At 41.1% G+C, this 20,975-nt stretch overlaps 1 protein-coding gene across 1 annotated transcript in view; it reads left to right on the forward strand.

The window, feature by feature from the left end:
• ndnl2 (necdin-like 2) overlaps positions 1-20,975 on the forward strand; it is a 37,916-nt gene that overhangs the window by 1,274 nt on the left and 15,667 nt on the right. Inside the window, exons 2-5 of the mRNA XM_039801173.1 lie at positions 2,092-2,143; positions 3,466-3,585; positions 12,289-12,352; positions 12,832-12,911. Coding sequence (XP_039657107.1) covers positions 2,093-2,143; positions 3,466-3,585; positions 12,289-12,352; positions 12,832-12,911 — 315 coding nt within the window. The 5' untranslated portion in view covers position 2,092. The remainder of the gene's footprint in view (positions 1-2,091; positions 2,144-3,465; positions 3,586-12,288; positions 12,353-12,831; positions 12,912-20,975) is intronic.

Raw genomic sequence — 20,975 nt, forward strand, 5'->3', positions numbered from 1 at the left:
TCAGAATTTTACAAAAAGGCCTTTTTCAGGGAACAAGAAATGGGTTAACAACGTAAAGCTGTTCTGCAGCAATGGAGGTTGATCAAGCTTTGAAAGTTGGTGCTACCAATTCCCACAGGTGTTCACACTTGTCTGGATTACTTACAACCCCCTCTGTTTGTATAAAAGTATTGTTGGAACACACTGTGGTACCGTACCCTCCTGAGCATTATTTGAACAGTATTGTACTGCAGAAAGTAGTGTGTTGCCATAAAAATGGTGGGAAAAAGGCAATTAACAATGGAAGAGAGACAGACCATCATAACACTTAAGAATGTTGGTCTTTCCTACAGAGAAAGAGACTCACTCAGTAAGTACAGTATTCTTCACCATCAAAAGGCACTTAGAAACTGGGGGAAACTCTGACAGGAAGAGGTCTGGCAGACCCAAAGCCACAACAGAATCGGAAGACAAGTTTCTGAGAGTCAACAGCTTGTGTGATAGGCGGCTCACAGGACAACAGCTTCAAGCACAGCTTAATAGTGGTCGTAATAAGAAGTCTCAGTTACAACTGGAAAGAGAAGACTTGGAGCTGCAGGTTTGATAGGTCGAGTTGCAGCAAGAAAGCCATTGCTAAGACGTCAGAATAAGAAAAAGAGGCTTGCCTGGGCCAAGAATCATCGTCAATGGACTACTGAAGACTGGAAGAAGGTGCTATATGGACTGATGAATCAAAATTTGAAATCTTCGTTTCATCACGCAAGATTTTTGTACGCCATCGAGTAGGCGAAAGGATGGTTCCTCAGTGTGTGACATCAACTGTCAAACATGGAGGAGGAAGCATGATGGTCTGGGGCTGTTTTGCTGGATCCAGGGTCGGTGATTTGTACAGAGTGAAAGGCACCATGAACCAAAACGGCTACCACAGCATTTTGCAGCACCATGCAGTACCCTCTGGTATGCGCCTAGTTGGTCAGGGGTTCATCCTACAGCAAGATAATGACCCAAAACACAAGTCCAAGCTATGCCAGAACTACCTTAGCAAAAAAGAACTAGATGGTAAGCTTAAAAACATGGAGTGGCCAGCTCAGTCACCAGACTTAGTAAGAAAGTAAAGTTTATTTCTATAGCACATTTAAAAACAGCTCGCGCTGATCAAAGTGCTGTACATGGCGCATTAGCCACAGGGTAATAAAATAAAAAATAAAACTCATACAAATCAGTGATTTAGGCTAAAGAGGACATCGAAAGACAAACACTTAATTACAAACCTAGCAGGATAAGACGATTAAGATGCCGGGAAGGCCAATATAAAAAGATGAGTTTTGAGCCTGGCTTTGAATATCACAATGAAGGGGCACATCTGATGTCAGGTGGCAGTCGGTTCCACAGCTGGGGGCCAGCAACAGAAAAGGCTCTGTCACCTTTTTGGTTAAGCCGGGACCGTGGGACATGGAGGAGACCTTGGCTGGAGGATCTGAGGGACCTGGGGGCTACGTGAAGATGAATGGTATCAGCTATCTCGCTGGGGGCCAGGGCGTGAAGAGCTTTAAAAACCATCAACAGTATTTTAAATTGTATCCTAGATTGGACTGGAAGCCAGTGCAAGGAGGCTAGGACAGGTGTAATGTGTTCACGCTTTTTTGTATTCGTGAGCAGCCTAGCCGCTGCATTTTGGACCATCTGAAGGCGTGCCAACTTAAACCCCATTGAGCTGGTTTGGGATGAACTGGACAGAAAAGTGAAAGCAAAGCAACCTACAAGTGCCACACATTTATGGGAACTTCTGCAACAGAGTTGGGAAGAACTTTCTGAAGAATATTTGATTTCCATTGTAGAAAGAATGCCACGAGTGTGTTCAGTTGTTATATCTGCCAAAGGGGGCCACTTTGATGAGTCAAAAATTTAGAATACATTTTGGTTTATAAATTGTTTCCATGATTTATTTTTTTAACTTAAATTGTTCAGTTGTTCTATTCTTTCATTTCAGAGTACAATAAGACATTGAACTGCATGAATTTCAATAAAAACCTGAAAAAATTGGGGTGTTCTAAAACTTTTGACCAGTAGTGTATATATTAATATTTTGGTTATTTTCTGTGTTTTGGGCAGAATGACTCAGAGAAAGAGGCTGTCCAACACCCAGAGCTCCTCCCAGAACAAGGTGGGTTTAAACATTTCCTCTTTCATTTGGTGGTTTATTGTTTCCATCATGATCTCTTCAATAAGCTTGTTTTCTGACCAACAGTCCAAAACCCAAACAGGGTTTTCCTGGCTCAGAACGGGCGTTAAGCAGGGGGGTCTGGGGCTCCTCTCCCAGGAAATCAGTGTAAAAGACTTAAATTCCTGCTTCCTGATACATGTTTAGGCACCAATTTATTGTAAAAACGTCTATATTTATGGCAAGGAAATCAGAAACTTCTGGTGGTAGGTAACAAAAAAAGGACGTAGCAGGGCGCAGCAGGACGTAGTAGGACGCAGCAGGATTTAGTAGGATGTAGCAGGGCGTAGTAGGACGCAGCAGGACGTAGCAGGGCGTCACAGGACGTAGTAGGATGTAGCAGAGCGTAACAGGGTGTAGCAGGGCGCACAGCAGGACCGCGGCGACAGGATGCAACCATGATTTAGGGGCCACCCTAATCCAAGGAAACATCCTGGATGAAAAGAACACATATGGACTCTGGGGAATAAGCTCCCCAGAGCGTGTGTGTGTGTCTGTGTGTCTTCACTGCTGTTAGCCACCTCCATTGAGCCACAGGGACTTGCTGTAACGTTAGAGCACTCTAAAGGGTGTTTACCTTTCATTTGATCGTGTTTGTTAGCTACGTTGCCATCCTCTTGAACGACATTAAACACAACCTATAGTTCCTGAGTGGTTTCATCGGCCCTGTTTAATGTGGTGAAGCTGGCCGGTGAGGGCTGCTCGAAGGAGCCGTCCTCACGCTGCTGCTGCCGTAAAACTGGACACTGCAACGTTAAGGGCCGCTGCGTTGGCGACATTGGGTCCTCAACAGGCATCTTGCATCGCAAGAGTGCTGTACAAAAATGAAAAAAATTATAGTAACTCTTGTGTATTTATTTAATTTGTATCATTTCTTCCCCAAGCTCATAAAATAAATTTGGGTCGCACATAAATTGACAGGGTCGGTCGGAAACCAGAACCAAACAATGATTTTTGTTAGGCCCCAGCGGTCTTATCAGCGCCGGTCGCGTGTGTAAAATATATTAGCGGAGGCTGACATTTTGGCACTGCAGATTTTTCTTTGGTGCTATAAACCTCTGGGGGGGTGCCAAAACTTTCTCTCTGAAGGAAAAATCCTCCGTTGGCTATAAGACAGACAATCTGAAGTATATCTCTTGTTTCTGACGTTTTCTGCACTTTTTCCTACAATTTTGTTGCTTTTTCTGACATTGTTTATTTTTTGGTGTTTTTGATGCTTTCTGTCAGTCTGATCCTCTGGAGTTCTTCATGTTATTACCATGCAGAGACCGTCGGTGCCGTTGGCGTCTCAGGAAGAAGACGATGATTCGACGTTCCCTCAGCCAAGTTCTTCTCAGGTTCAGAGAGGGCTGGAGAGGTTCACACCTGCACAGGTAGACCAGAAGGTAAGACACCCTCTAACCCAGAGAATAGAGGTGGGCGATATATCGTTTAGACGATAATATCCAAATTGTTGTCTGGACGATATGCAAAATTGGGATATCGAATATTTCATAATTTGTACAATCCGACCCCCCAAACATGAAAAGAGCTGAAGGAAGTTAAAGAGAAAACAAATAACGCACACTATAACCTTCTAAACAATTACATGTAGCGATTTTAATACCGTAGGGGTTTGTTTGACTGTATATTTTTTTGTACAAAATCACGATCGTTCGTCAATTGCACGAGAGTAAGCTGCTAGTAATTTGCAATACAACTACGGAGTTCTTACCTGTGTGTTATGACGTTTCTTAGGTTGAAGCAACAATCCAAAAACGTAAAGAGTAAAGCCGATGTACGATTAATAAAATGGCTGCTAGAAAAGGCAAAATATGCGATGTTTGCGGAAAACTGAAGTTAAAATTTTTCTTAAATGTCTGTGGCGTCCTCAAGTGGCGACCTTCGTGATTGCATCATTAGAAAATTGCGTTGTATAATGATGAGTCCAAAAGATGGAATAAATTTTCCTGAGAGATCCACCGGAATAGCCTCCGAACAGGGCTTCTTTTAACTTCTTTTTTTTTTTATAGTACAAACTAAAACATTTTTATTAATACGGGGAACTGCCCATAATGCCTCAGTGCCCCTGACGTCTTACGTCATTACAGCGTGCCGTGCGTATGTTACTCATCAATCACTTGTTATTTAGCTTCGAGCGCAACAACACAAAAATGAGCGAAGAAAGGGAAAATACATAGTCATCCTTAGGGTTGGGTACCGAAACTCGGTGCCAATAGGGAACCGGTGCCGACGTAAACGGTAGTAACGAGACCGAATAAGAACGAAAGTTTCGGTGCCTCATTTCGGTGCTTGACTTTACACTACACCTGACAGCATGTAACGTTAGCCTACCTTTAGCTAGCAGCTGGATTAAACACCGGTAAAATGCTGACAGCTAACGTTAAACAGTGTAAAGTGTGACTGTATTTCACTGTGGAGGACTTCAACAGCGGGATGTAACAGTCTGCAGCGCAGCAGCAGCTGCTGTCACAATTCATAGATATACAGTAGTTGTACTAGTAGTACTATGTTTATATGGTCGGAATTAAACAACACAGACGGTGCGTTCACTCGCAGCTACCGTTGTCGGAATTAAACAACACAGACGGTGCATTCACTTAAAACAGGTTGCCTCGTGGTGCATTCATAGTAATTGTAAAATACCCTTTTCCCATCTGGGGTTCAACAGCAATTTACTGGTGAAATAAGTTATTGTTATAGTTATTACATTATTATTAAATCTTTAATTTTGACCATGGCCTTAGCAATAAACAAGTCACTGACTGTTGTTTACTACCCTTATTTTTTTTCTTCTTCTTTTTTTTTTTTCTTTATTGAAATGTACCGGTTTAGGCACCGGCACCGTTTTAAAAGTATCGATTTAGCACCGGAATCGAAAAAAAAACAAACGATACCCAACCCTAGTCATCCTCAGAACCAGTGCCAGAAGAGCTAACAGCGAGACGTGGGTCAACTTCTTTAGCCTGGAGATGGTTTGATTTTGACAAAAAATACAGTCCTTCCAGAAAAACGCGGAGTTTTTTTGTGATTGTTGCGGGCAAAAATCCTTGATTATGCGGCACGTTTTGTTAAAAAATGCGATGGAATATGCAGGATATTTATGCAATTTTATGCGATGAAATTGCGGGAACTTGCAAAAAATGCGGGAACTTGCAAAAACTGCGGTTTGATGAAAAAGAGAAGAAAAAGTGATTGCCCCAACACCATGCTTTTTTTTTAAACTTAATTTCCAAAAATAGTTTACAAATATTCAGTCACTGCAATAAGTAAACAAATAAAATAAAAAAATATATACAAATAATATAATATTAAAGTAAAAAAAAGTAGTCTAAACAGAGGGAAATAAAAGATAGAAAAGAGACAGACTTTCAAAAATCGTTAATAATATAGACAGCAGGAGCACTTAAACAAAGAAATTTGAGTAGACATCAGATATTAACCCTCATGCCCTCCTTAAAAAAACTTACTCTCGACACCTTCGAGGCAAAAATGTCCACGCACACAAAAACTGTTATTAAATCATCATATATCAACCAACCTTATATATGCTTCCTCTAGGTAATATTTTTAGGAAACACTCAATTAACTTTCACTGTTACGCAGACGACACCCAATTATATCTGTCAATTAAGCCAGACGAAAGTGGTCAGTTAGCTAAACTTCAAGCGTGTATTAAAGATATAAAATCCTGGATGACCCACAATTTCCTGATGTTAACCCTCATGCCCTCCTTAAAAAAAACAACTTACTCTCGACACCTTCGAGGCAAAAATGTCCACGCACACAAAAACTGTTATTAAATCATCATATATCAATATTTTTTTCTGCTTTTTTTTCATAAATCACTTAAACAACTTGTAAATTGCTAAAATTTAATAATTTTCTGGATTTTAACCCTTTAAATGCCAGTTTTAAATCTTTGAAGTAACAATTATTTATGAAAAACCCAACAAAACATTAATTATTTTCCATAAAATAAATCATAGGGGAATGGGGCTTTGGTGGGGATTAGAGGCTTGGATATGTCAAAGATAAGCAACAAAACTGATTTGATTGCATTAGTATTTTTTATGTAATTCCAGATACTCCCTTTGGACACCTTCGAGGCAAAAATGGCCCCATTGACTTCCATTATAACCACATGTTTTGATCTCTCTGCCTTTACAGTATAAAACCATGCATTCTGTAATGTCAGCATTTCATTTGGAAGAAAACTAGTCATATTTGACATTTTTACAGTATTTCACCAGATTCAACCATTTTGCCCTTGTAGGCCAATGCATGAAATTAGTGTGTGTGTGTGTGTGTGTGTGTGTGTGTGTGTGTGTGTGTGTGTGTGTGTGGGAACCTGTAAGCAAGCAATGATCATTTTAGGGCTGAAAAAAGGCATCTTTTGAAGGATGCATTTCATGTGTCTTTGAAGACGTGCTTGAATAAAAACATTGTCTCCTGCATTTGCTGTAAACTGGCGCTTATCATTTCAAATGGTTTGTGGGACATGGTGGCCCTGAAGACTGGTCTCCCACTATGGACATCCCACAGGCTCCGGGTGGATTCCCCTTTGGACCGGTACACAACAGCCAAGTGTGAAGTCCCATGTATGTTAAAATCTCTTGAGCATCCACATCACTCCATCCTGAGATTGAACACCTCCCGTGTAGGTTTGTCATTTCTTGAATCCGCTGGATCAAGTCAAGAGTGAAGAAAAGGTCGAAAGAGGATGCCACATCATGGATTCTTGATATGGCATATCTCGTGGGCTCTGACATCATGCCGGTCGGTGCTTGAATGTTGCGCAGCGTCTCAGTATTAGATGGAGACCAGACTTGCCAATTCTTCACTGTCCATTCAATGTTAGGATGGACAGGATCTTCAGTGTCCTCTCCACTTTCAGAGGAAGGTTAGAGGCACTCACAGAGTTGGAGGACACCAGTGACCATTTTGTCAGACTCCAGAAACTTGTGTCATCTTCAGATGAGTCCTGCAGTTGGCTGGAAGATAAAGGCTCCTTCTCTTTGCTCCAGGTCTTTCTCCTTCTCTAGAGCCAGGTGCATAAACACACTAATAGTTGTTTTTGTTTACAACAAATGCAGGAAACAATGTTTTTAGTCAAGCACGTCTTCAAAGACACATGAAATGCATCCTTCAAAAGAAGCCCTTTTTTCACCCAGATTTACACAAACTCTCTCTCACACACAGACACGCATGCATGCACACACACACACACACACACACACACACACGGCTCCAAAATATAACTGGCAAAAGTAAGGTGCGATTTTTTTCACCACTAAAATTATCATTGTTTGTTTACAGATTTACACAAACTCTCTCACACACACGCGCACACACACATGCATACACACACACACACATGCATACACACACACACACATGCATACACACACACACACGCATACATACACGCACACACACACACCCAACCCACACCCACAGACGCACACAAATATACACACATACGCACACACACACACACACACACACACACACACACACACACACACACACACACACACACACACAGAGCTCCATAATATAACTATAATTTCATGCAACGGCCTACAAGGGCAAAATGGTTGAATCTGGTGAAATACTGTAAAAATGTCAAATATGACTAGTTTTCTTCCAAATGAAATGCTGATATTACAGAATGCATGGTTTTATACTGTAAAGGCAGTGAGATCAAAACATGTGGTTATAATGGAAGTCAATGGGGCCATTTTTGCCTCGAAGGTGTCCAGAAGGAGTATCTGGAATTACATAAAAAATACTAATGCAATCAAATCAGTTTTGTTGCTTATCTTTGACATATCCAAGCCTCTAATCACCACCAAAGCCCCATCTACATATTATTCATTATATGGGAAAAAAAAAATTTTGTGTTTTTTTTTTTTTTTTTTTAAATAATTACATACTTCAAATACACAAACTGGCATTTAAAGGGTTAAAATCCTGAAAATGATTGAATGTTTGGTGGTTTTGATTAGGTAAGAAGTTGTTTAAGTGATTCATGAAAAAAAAGCATTGATTTAATAACAGTTTTTGTGTGCGTGGACATTTTTGCCTCGAAGGTGTCCAGAGGGTACAAAATGAATCATTTAAGTATAAAAGACATGTAAGAGTAAAAAACACTGGATTTAAAAAATTTGACTGAAAAGAAGGATTCCTACAAAATTTCATGCCATAAGAAGTAACACAGCAAAAATGATCACGAAATGAAAAAAAAAAATTGAGAAAAATGTACAAAAATGACCGAAGAGGGCATGAGGGTTAAGATAGCTTTCTTATTGGATACCAACTGAAGAGACTCAGAGTACATGTCAAATTCAACCTCCAACACCTGCTTTTGGATGATGTTCACGTCGCGTAATTACGTCATAATGTTCCCATGGCAACAGGGGAAAATAGCTGCTCTTGTGTGAAGTAAACGCAACATTTTTTCAACTTTCTGCTAAGATATATGTGACTTTTTTTGCAACGAAAATGCGGGGATTATGAAATCATGCAAGCACCACATATTTTGCGAAGAAATCAACAATTTATGCGGCGAAAGTGCGGCATATTTGGGGAAAAAATGCGGCCCCCGCATGAATATGCGGACTTTGGCTGATTATGCATTAAATTATGCGATCGCATAATCGCGTTTTTCTGGAGGGACTGAAAAGACGAGCAACAAACGTTGCCCATCTGTAGAATTTGTCACAAGCAGATCGCTGTAAAGCAGAGCGCTACAACCAACCTCTTCCATCATCTCCGTACCACGCACAAAACACAGTTTGAAGAGTATGAAAGGCTTCGTGCTGAACAAAACAGCACTGCTGCTACAAACACGGTACAAAAAAAAACAGACACAACAGACCTTGGCAGAAACATTCACAAAGAAAACACCATATGAAAAAGTGGAAAACGATTACAAACTCTGTAACAAGTTTTATTGCAAGGTCTATGTTGCCAATTCAATCCATCGAGAAGGATGGGTTTCAAGAAATGTTACAGACTTTAGATCCCAGATATAATCTGCCTTCAAGGAGATATTTCAGTGAAACCGCTCTACCAAAACTGTACGAGTCTTGTCGACAAACGCTGTCCCATAAATTCCAGAAAGTCACCTATTATGCCACAACCTCCGCTCTGTGGTCCAGCAGAACCTCGGAGCCGTACCTATCTCTGACAATACATTTTGTTGATGAAGAATGGCAACTACAGAGCTATTGCCTTCAGACATCTTACTTCCCAGAGGACCACACCGGTGAACTTATTGCTCAAGGTCTAAAAGATGCCCTGTCCTCACGGTCTTTGGACGATGAACGTATGGTTTGCATGACCACTGACAGCGGGGCTAATGTGGTCAGTGCTCTGAGGATCAACAACTGGCTGGCGACTTCCATGTTTTGGCCACAGACTTCACATTGCCATTGGTAAGTATTTCAATTTGAAATGGACTATAACCAATTATTGATATTTGAGTTAAATGTTGTTGTTGAGATGTATAATTATATTATATTTATATAATATATTTATATAATTATTATATTTATAGATTATATTTATAATGTAGTGCTTATAGTGCAAAGGGTTCATGAACTGTATCTGTTTTAGTTTGGGTATGCCATTTCTGGGGATTTTTCAAAAGTGGGCTTGAAGCTTAACAGGTTAAAAATATAAAAGAACAATAAAGACTTTATTGAATAATATTTTATTATTTAAAAAGAAAAGTTAAGTGTTTTTGTTTTTTCCACCAGCAGAGCGGAGCATGCGAGATCCCCGCATTGACAGAGCCTTAGGAGTCTGCAAAAAAGTTGTGGCGGCTTTTTCCAACAGCTAGGGGAAAAAAAAGCTCTGGCAAAAGTACAAGAACAGATGAATCTTCCCCAACATGCACTCATAACAGAGTGCCCCACAAGGGACTCAAGACAGTGGATGATCGAAAGGATTTTGGAGCAGCACAAGGCCATACAACAAGTACTGTCTGAAGACAAAAAGCACAGGCACCTGATTCCTACATGGCAAGATGTTGAAGTTTTGGAATCAATCAACAAAGCACTTGGTCCCTTGTTGGCGTTCACAGATGCTCTGTCCGGTGAGCAACAGGTCACAGTTTCTTACGTTACACCTGTACTGTCCTTGTTCAACAACGATGTCCTGGCAGTTCAGTCGGATGATACAGACTTGACCAAAGACATCAAACGATCCGTTCTGACATACCTGAACAGCAAATTTGCAGGAGACAACATGGTGGAGCTGCTAGGCATGGTGTCTACACTTGACCCTCGATTCAAACATCGCTACAATAAGGATGAGCAAATCCTGGCCATTGAGAGTGCGATTTCCGTCTAAACATAGCCTGAGACACTGCCTGCAAGGAAATCTTTTGGAAGTTATTTAAAAAAAAAACACAGCAAGCCAACAGGGTAGAGGAGTCTCTCCAAAGTGCAGTTGAAAAGGAAATGCAGAGCTACCTCATGATACCCGAGATAGACGGTGACACAGATCCATTAAGCTGGTGGAAAACTCAAGAGGTAAATTTCCCTAGAATTGGGAAATTAGCCAGGAAGTATCTGTGCATCCCTGCTTCAAGCAGCCCTTCAGAGAGGGCATTCAGCACAGGTGGGAATGTAGTTACATGTCAGAGAGCTTCTCTGAAGCCAGAGGCTGTGGACAGGCTGGTGTTTTTGTCCCACAATATGAAGAAAATGTAAGTCAAAGAAACAGTTGGCTGCTTTAGTTTTTTGTGTGGAAGTTTATAATACTTGAAGTTTAAAAGTAAAAGATTAAGATTTATATTTATATTATAGACATCTACATTTTGGTCTTTATGTTCATATTATGTTACAGACAGTGTAGTATACTAAACGTATTACCAGTGTTGATCAGAGTACATAATTTAATACTTGAGTAAAAGTACAACTAGTTCTACTTGCTTTAGAAAATACTGTCATGCTTTTTACTTTGGAGTAAAAGTATTATATTAATCTTTCAAAATAGAGGCATAAAAGTAATCAGTTCTCAACAAAAAAATCTCAAGTAAAATACAGATCTACTTAAGTAAATTTACTTTGTTACTGTTACTGACCACCTCTACTGCATGTTTACACTTACAGTTTACACTGGTGTTTACCAAAGAAGTGTTTTGTAATTTCAAAAGCATGTTTGCTTTTTTGCACATTTTACCTGCAGAGCAGTGTCTGTGTTATTGATTTTGTTCCTTTTGTCTTTTTTTATCCTCATCTTTTATATTAATATAATGTGCAAACATGTTATATTGTGTTGTGTTCTAATGTTTACGTTTTGCAAAACACCACTTTTTTTTTTAAAGAGGTAGTCACATTGTTAGTCTATTACTAATCGAGTACTGTTTGCAAAGCACAAAGTTAATTTATTACGTACATATATTGTACTGAAAAAGCACTGTTCTTGTATTACAATAAATATTTAGTACAGTAACTTGGTTCATGTTTAAATCAATGTCTCATATCTTTATGTGCTAGTAATTCTATACAATAATAGGTCAAATGCAGCAAGTCAAAAGACCAACTGGACCTTTGCCAGTTGGCACACATTTCTTTGAAGGATTTCAAAAATATCGTCTGAATATCGATATCGAGATATTGAAAAAAAATCGAGATATTCATTTTTGTCAATATCTCCCACCTCTATCAGAGAACCTCTAACCCAGAGACCCTATACCCTCTAACCCAGAGACCCTTTAACCTCTAACCCAGAGACTCTGTAACCCAGAGACCCTCTAAGCTCTAACCCAGAGACCCTCTAACCCAGAGACCCACTAAGTGCTAACCCAGAGACCCGCTAACCCAGAGACCCTCTAACCCAGAGACCCTTTACCCTTTAACCCAGAGACCCTTTAACCCAGAGGCCCTCTAACCCAGAGAACCTCTAACCCAGAGACCCTCTACCCTCTAACCCAGAGATCCTCTAACCCAGAGACCCTCTAACCTCTATCCCAGAGACCCTCTAACCCAGAGACCCTTTACCCTTTAACCCAGAGACCCTCTAAATCTTGTCTTCCTTTAAGGACTTAATCACACATTGTTGTTGCTCTGCAGACGGCGGAGGTGGTGCAGTTCTTCCTGGTTCGGGACCAGAAGAAGATTCCTGTTCGCAGAGCAGGTACAAACACCTGTCTCACTGTGTGTTATTACATATCTCTCTGTGTGTGTTATACCGGTCTCCCTGTGTGTGTGTGTGTGTGTGTTATACCGGTCTCTCTGTGTGTTACCCGTCTTTGTGTGTTATTACATAATAATAATAATAATAAATTGAATTTATATAGCGCTCTGTGTGTTATTACATGTGTCTATGTGTGTTGTTACATGTCTCTCTGTGTTATTACATGTCTCTCTGTCTCTGTGTGTTGTTACCTGTCTCTCTGTGTGTTACCTGACAGGTTATTTGGGGGAGGTTGGGTCATGTGACTGACCCAACAGTGTTGTTGTCTTTACATAGAACTCCTCATGGGAGACAGAAACTACGTCCTGTAGCTTTAAGAAACTACGTCCTGTAGCTTTAAGAAACTACGTCCTGTAGCTTTAAGAAACTACGTCCTGTAGCTTTAAGACAAATATATGAAATGTTGTGTTTGTTTTCAGACCTGGTGAAACACGTGTTGAAGGATTACAGAAACATTTACCCAGAAATCATGAAGAGAGCAGCGCGCACCTTTGACCAGGTTAGTCTGAAACATAACTTTATTTAAACTAAACTCTGTTACAGAAGCATATCTTTATTTAAACTAAACTCTGACTAGGGCTGCACGATTATGGCCAAAATGATAATCACGATTATTTTGATCAATATTCAGATCCCGATTATCACTGATTTGTTGATTTTAACCAAAACAAATTTTAATTCAATTTTATTTATAGTATCAAAGAGTTATCTCGAGACACTTTACAGATAGAGTAGGTCTAGACCACACTCTATAAATTCCAAAGCCCCAACAATTCCAGTAATTCCCTCAAGAGCAAGCATTAGCAGTGGCTATTGCGACAGTGGCAAGGTAAAACTCCCTTTTAGGAAGAAACCTCGGCAGACCCAGACTCTTGGTAGGCGGTGTCTGACGTGGCCGGTTGGGGGTGTGATGAACAGTGGCACATAATAGTCACATTAGAGATAATGGAACAGTGACTTCGAAGGTCATCGTGGAAGTTCATGTCATAGCAGGGCACATCATGTCATACTGAGTAGTGCAGTCTCCTATACCGGATCCTGACTACTCTGTGCGTATGAACATCACAGCAGGGCGTTGCGGGATGTAACGTGGCGCTGCAGAGCATGGGTGGATGCGGCGGACGCAGAAGGACGCAGCCGGGAATCACAGAGCATAGCTCTGCGAAGAAGAAACATAAGGACTCCGGGGAGTAAACTCCCCAGAGCTAGGTTAGTAACAAGCATTTCTGGGACAGAAACAAGTGAAAACAGAGATGAGAGAGCAGCTCAGTGTGTCATAGGAAGGAAGGAACTTCCCCGGCAGTCTAGAATTATAATAGCATAACTAAGAGAGGCAGGTTAAAGAGAGGTGCCTGGTCGAGCTAGAACTCTCCCCAACCGGATCGGGCTGTACTGGCCTGCCTCCCTCTACTCTCGCTATATTATTGATTATATGATAAATAAAACTGATGACTACGAAGAGGGGCAGATGGGCTGGTTAGGTGGACGCTGCAACTCCTCACTCCTTAACTATAAGCTTTATCAAAGAGGAGGGTTTTGAGTTTACTCTTAAATGTGGTGACGGTGTCTGCCCCTCAAACCCAAATTGGGAGCTGGTTCCACAGGAGCGGAGCCTGGTAACTGAAGGCTCTGGCCCCCAGTCTACTTTTAGAGACTCTAGGAACCACAAGTAGCTCTGCATTCTGGGAGCGTAGTGCTCTACTAGGACAATAAGGTACTAAGAGCTCTTCTAGGTATAATGGTGCTTGACCATTTAGAGCTTTGTAGGTCAGGAGGAGGATTTTAAATTCGATCCTAGCTTTCACAGGAAGCCAATGCAGAGAAGCCAATACGTGAGAAATATGATCTCTTCTCTTAGTTCTCGTCAGAACACGCGCTGCAGCATTCTGGATCAGCTGGAGAGTCTTAAGGGACTTTTTTGAGCAACCTGATAGTAAGGAATTGCAGTAGTCTAGTCTAGAAGTAACGAATGCATGGACTAGTTTTTCAGCATTGTTTTGAGACAGGATATTCCTAATTTTGGCAATGTTACAAAGATTGGAAAAAGGCTGTTCTTGAGGTTTGTTTCAAGTGGGCATTGAAGGATATATCCTGATCAAAAATAACTCCTACATTTCTGACAGTAGTGCTGGAGGCCAGGGCAATTCCATCCAGAGTAGCTATATCTTTAGATAATGAAGTTCGGAGGTGCTTTGGTCCCATCACAATAACTTCAGTTTTGTTTGAGTTTAACCCTCATGCCCTCTTCGGTCATTTTTGTACATTTTTCTCAAGTTTTTTTTTTCATTTCGTGATCATTTTTGCTGTGTTACTTCTTATGGCATGAAATTTTGTAGGAATCCTTCTTTTCAGTCAAATTTTTTAAAATCCAGTGTTTTTTACTCTTACATGTCTTTTATACTTAAATGATTCATTTTGTACCCTCTGGACACCTTCGAGGCAAAAATGTCCACGCACACAAAAACTGTTATTAAATCATCATATATCAATATTTTTTTCTGCTTTTTTTTCATGAATCACTTAAACAACTTCTTACCTAATCAAAACCACCAAACATTCAATCATTTTCAGGATTTTAACCCTTTAAATGCCAGTTTATGTATTTGAAGTATGTCATTTTTTATAAAAAAAAACACAAATGATTTTTTTCCCATATAATGAATAATATGTAGATGGGGCTTTGGTGGTGATTAGAGGCTTGGATATGTCAAAGATAAGCAACAAAACTGATTTGATTGCATTAGTATTTTTTATGTAATTCCAGATACTCCCCCTGGACACCTTCGAGTCAAAAATGGCCCCATTGACTTCCATTATAACCACATGTTTTGATCTCACTGCCTTTACAGTATAAAACCATGCATTCTGTAATGTCAGCATTTCATTTGGAAGAAAACTAGTCATATTTGACATTTTTACAGTATTTCACCAGATTCAACCATTTTGCCCTTGTAGGCCGATGCATGAAATTACAGTTATATTATGGAGGTGTGTGTGTGTGTGTGTGTGTGTGTGTGTGTGTGTGTGTTTTTGGGTGTGTGTGTGTGTGTGTTTTTGGGTGTGGGTTGGGTGTGTGTGTGTGTGTTTTTGGGTGTGGGTTGGGTGTGTGTGTGTGTGTGTGTGTTTTTGGGTGTGGGTTGGGTGTGTGTATGTATGCGTGTGTATGTGCATGCATGTGTGTATGCGTGTCTGTGTGTGAGAGAGAGTTTGTGTAAATCTGTAAACAAACAATGATAATTTTAGTGGTGAAAAAAGCGCACCTTACTTTAGCCAGTTATATTATGGAGCCGTGTGTGTGTGTGCGTGCATGCGTGTCTGTGTGTGAGAGAGAGTTTGTGTAAATCTGGGTGAAAAAAGGGCTTCTTTTGAAGGATGCATTTCATGTGTCTTTGAAGACGTGCTTGACTAAAAACATTGTTTCCTGCATTTGTTGTAAACAAAAACAACTATTAGTGTGTTTATGCACCTGGCTCTAGAGAAGGAGAAAGATGTGGAGCAAAGAGAAGGAGCCTTTATCTTCCAGCCAACTGCAGGACTCATCTGAAGATGACACAAGTTTCTGGAGTCTGACAAAATGGTCACTGGTGTCCTCCAACTCTGTGAGTGCCTCTAACCCTTCCTCTGAAAGTGGAGAGGACACTGAAGATCCTGTCCATCCTAACATTGAATGGACAGTGAAGAATTGGCAAGTCTGGTCTCCATCTAATACTGAGACGCTGTGCAACATTCAAGCACCGACCGGCATGATGTCAGAGCCCACGAGATATGCCATATCAAGAATCCATGATGTGGCATCCTCTTTCGACCTTTTCTTCACTCTTGACTTGATCCAGCTGATTCAGGAAATGACAAACCTACACGGGAGGTGTTCAATCTCAGGATGGAGTGATGTGGATGCTCAAGAGAGTCAAACATACATGGGACTTCACACTTGGCTGGTGTGTACCGGTCCAAAGGGGAATCCACCCGGAGCCTGTGGGATGTCCATAGTGGGAGATCAGTCTTCAGGGCCACCATGTCCCACAAACCATTTGAAATGATAAGCGCCAGTTTACAGCACATGCAGGAGACAATGTTTTTATTCAAGCACGTCTTCAAAGACACATGAAATGCATCCTTCAAAAGATGCCTTTTTTCAGCCCTAAAGTGATCATTGCTTGCTTACAGGTTTACGCAAACTCTCACACACACACACACACACACACACACACACACACACACACACACACACACACACACACACACACACACACACACACACACACACACACACACACACACACACACACACAGCTCCATAAAATAACTATAATTTCATGCATCGGCCTACAAGGGCAAAATGGTTGAATCTGGTGAAATACTGTAAAAATGTTAAATATGACTAGTTTTCTTCCAAATGAAATGCTGACATTACAGAATGCATGGTTTTATACTGTAAAGGCAGTGAGATGTGAAAAAAAACATGTGGTTATAATGGAAGTCAATGGGGCCATTTTTGCCTCGAAGGTGTCCAAAGGGAGTATCTGGAATTACATAAAAAATACTAATGCAATCAAATAAGTTTTGTTGCTTATCTTTGACATATCCAAGCCTCTAATCCCCACCAAAGCCCCATTCCCCTATGATTTATTTTATGGAAAATAATTAATGTTTTGTTGGGTTTTTCATAAATAATTGTTACTTCAAAGATTTAAAACTGGCATTTAAAGGGTTAAAATCCAGAAAATTATTAAATTTTAGCAATTTACAAGTTGTTTAAGTGATTTATGAAAAAAAAGCAGAAAAAAATATTGATATATGATGATTTAATAACAGTTTTTGTGTGCGTGGACATTTTTGCCTCGAAGGTGTCGAGAGTAAGTTTTTTTTTTTTTTAAGGAGGGCATGAGGGTTAACATCAGGAAATTGTGGGTCATCCAGGATTTTATATCTTTAATACACGCTTGAAGTTTAGCTAACTGACCACTTTCGTCTGGCTTAATTGAGGTGTCGTCTGCGTAACAGTGAAAGTTAATTGAGTGTTTCCTAAAAATATTACCTAGAGGAAGCATATATAAGGAAAATAGAATTGGTCCAAGCACTGAGCCTTGAGGAACGCCGTGGCTAACTTTAGCATACTTGGAGGGTTTATCGTTAATGTTAACAAATTGGGATCGCTCAGAGAAATAGGACTTAAACCAGCTCAGAGCGATTCCTTTAATGCCAACTAAGTGTTCCAGTCTCTGTAACAGGATTGTATGGTCAATAGTGTCGAATGCAGCACTAAGATCTAATAAAACAAGTATGGAGACAAGTCCTTGTCAGCAGCAGTTAGAAGGTCGTTAGTAATTTTCACCAGTGCCGTCTCTGTGCTATGATGCATTCTAAATCCTGACTGAAAGTCTTCAAATAAATTGTTCCTATGTAGAAAGTCACATAGTTGGTTAGCGACTACCTTCTCAAGGATTTTGGAGAGAAAGGGAAGGTTAGATATAGGTCTATAGTTGGCTAAGACTTCGGGATCGAGGGTAGGTTTTTTCAGAATAGGTTTTATCACAGCTATTTTAAATGACTGCGATACATGACCTGTTAATAAAGACAAATTGATCGTGTTTAATATTGTGGTGTTGACCACAGGTAGTGCTTCTTGAAGTAGCCTCGTTGGAATAGGGTCTAAGAGACAGGTAGTTGGCTTAGCTGAAGAGACCTTTAACATTAATTGTTGAAGGTCCATAGGAGAAAAGCAGCTTAAGTATGTATCAGGTCTTATCGTTCTCTCCAGTCCTCCTGCGCCCAATGGTGAGCTGTTAGTTGAGGGCAAAAGGTGATGAATTTTATCTCTAATTGTTATAGTTTTATCATTAAAGAAGGTCATGAAGTTGTCACTACTCAGAGCTACAGGAATAGATGGCTCAGTAGAGCTGTGGCTATCTGTCAGCCTGGCTACAGTGCTGAAAAGAAACCTTGGGTTGTTCTTATTTTCTTCTATTAGTGTTGAGTAATAGTCTGATCTGGCAATTCTGAGGGCCTTCCTATAGGTTTTCAGACTATCTTGCCAATCCACATGAGATTCTTCCAGTTTAGTGGCCCGCCATTTACTTTCAAGTTTTCGTGAGATTTGTTTTAATTTGGCAGTACTAAGGCTATTGCGGTCATCGTCCACATGGATATTAAAATCGTCTACAATAAGTACTTTGTCTGATTGAAGGACTATGCTTGATAAGAACTCAAAATACAAATTCAGAATACGGACCTGGTGGGCGGTAAACAACAACAAATATAATTGGCTGTACCGTTTTCCACGTTGGGTGTTGAAGATTAAGAACAAGACTTTCAAAGGAGTTATAATTTAGTTTTAGGATTAATTAACAGGCTTGAGTCGAATATGGCTGCAACTCCCCCTCCTCGGCCTGAGCCTCGTGGAATTTGAGTATTATTGTGACTGGGAGGAGTGGCTTCATTTAGACTAACATATTCATCGTGGCTCAGCCATGTTTCGATGAGAAAAAATAAATCCATTGGGTTATCTGATATCAATTCGTTTACCAATATTGCTTTAGAAGACCGAGATCTAATGTTTAATAGTCCACATTTGATTTTCCTATTCTCTTCTGTCTGTGCAGTGGTTGTTTTAATTCCAATTAGGTTGTTGAGTATAGCACCTCTTTTGTTTGTTAATCGATCTCAGTTGGGGAACAGACACCGTGGTTATGGGATTATGAACGGGTGGTTGTTCCAAAGGAGCAAGCACAGAGGAGCACAGTCAATCATAGTTCTGAGTGTGCAAGGCGTGGTGCAAATTCTCACGGAGCACCTGGTTTCCGCGTGTATTGGGATGGGTTCCATCCCTGCTGTACAGGGAGCCACGTTTCAAAATTGTCAATAAAACCTACCTTGTGAATGCTGCATGTCAGCTGGAGCCAGGTGTTAAGGGAGAGTAGCCTGCTAAAAAGGCCTAGAGGTGGAAGTGGGCCCGAGATAAAAACCGACTTCCCAGTGACCACGATGCGTTTAATAGAGGTCGGGAATGTGGGTGTCAGATCCACAACTTTAGCCAGGATGTCTGCAACTTTGGCTCCAGCAAAGCAGTGTGTGACAGCATTATGAAACGTTAAATCTCTGGTGATGGAGTCACCAATAATTACTGTGGTTGGGGGGAAGAGCGGACGAGGGGTGAGGGGGTGTGGATGGCCGGTTACGGGAGCGAAACAGTCAGTTTCGGTAACAATTTGACAAGAGAAAGAAGAGGACGATTGCTTACCGTTCGGTTGGGGAGGTTGTTTTTGAGGAACGTTGTAGACCACCAGATCGTGTGGCTACCGCGTCCATCAGAAGCTGTAGCCGTGGGGTAGCGGTCCTCTTCTGTGGCGGCGGCTGGTCAGTCTGCTTTGAAGCGGGGCGAGGCCGGTGAACCGCGTTGGCCGCTGCTAGGGCCGACTCCGACAGGGCACTGAAACGGTTGGAGAGGCTGAGGGCAGGAGGCGATGGAGCCCCACTCGAGGCTCTCTTTTGGCCGCGAACCACCTCAGTCCAGGGTGGCTTAATGATCGGTGTCGAGCAGGGAGATAGGTGTTGGCTGGCGGTTGGGTCCCATAGCGTGGTATCCTGAAAGGCCGCCGTGAGTGATGAGATCCGGAGCGACTGGTTATGAGCCACGTCCAAGCAGGCGGTAAACAAAGCATCTTTGGTCTTTAAGTCTTCGGAAAGTCGACGAACATCTTCCTTGAGGTCAGCAATTTCTTTGTTTGCGTTCTTAAAAAATGAGGACATTTTGTGGGGGAGTGGTGACTCGCTAGGTGTAGAGGCAGCCATGGGGCTAGCGTTGGTTTAGCAGGTTGGTCTAGTCTTAGTAGATTAGCGTGAAGCTAAATGCTTACTACATGTACAAATGTATCTTTGTTTTTTTTGTTTTTAAAAATACTATATCAAAGGGGTGATTGATTATATAGAGTATTTCACACTGTTCCTTATGGTCTCCTAATGGGGTATGTAACATTGGTTGGGCTGAAAATGGCCTGGTTGATATTTTATTGGCCCTTATGCATCCCTGTGTTTTGGCCCTATTTGTAACAAGAGCTTTTCTTCCAAATATGGTATGCTCGTGAATATTTAGATGAGCTGCGCGCTGATTGGTTGAGCGAATTGCTATACGCACACATTAGAGACGCGCGCTGATTGTTGAGCGAATCCCCAATACACACACATTAGAGAAGCGACAGAATCTCATATTCCACACTGCAATGTTTCCTTACCAAATTCACTTCTGAGACTTTTTTATGTGAGAAATCAACTATATAAAGCTCAAATATGGGCCGTTTTACGAAAATTGATGGCTAATTGCAAATATGGTAAGACTGTGTGCCGGACTTCAGCGGCCGGTGTTGCTGCCTACGCCCGGCCGCCTCTTCCCTTCACAGACCCGGCCGCGCTGCGTGTGCTCCCGTTAGGCTGGCAGCCCTGACAGAGCTCCAGGGCCTGCAACTCCCCCTTCCTGCTAGCTAAATGGCCCGTTGTGATGCGCGAGCATATCCGCGTCGCCTATAGCTATACAACATATACCTAAATGTCTAACAAGCTAACAACG

This window comes from Perca fluviatilis, chromosome 5 (assembly GCF_010015445.1).
Source record: "Perca fluviatilis chromosome 5, GENO_Pfluv_1.0, whole genome shotgun sequence".
NCBI lineage: Eukaryota > Metazoa > Chordata > Actinopteri > Perciformes > Percidae > Perca > Perca fluviatilis.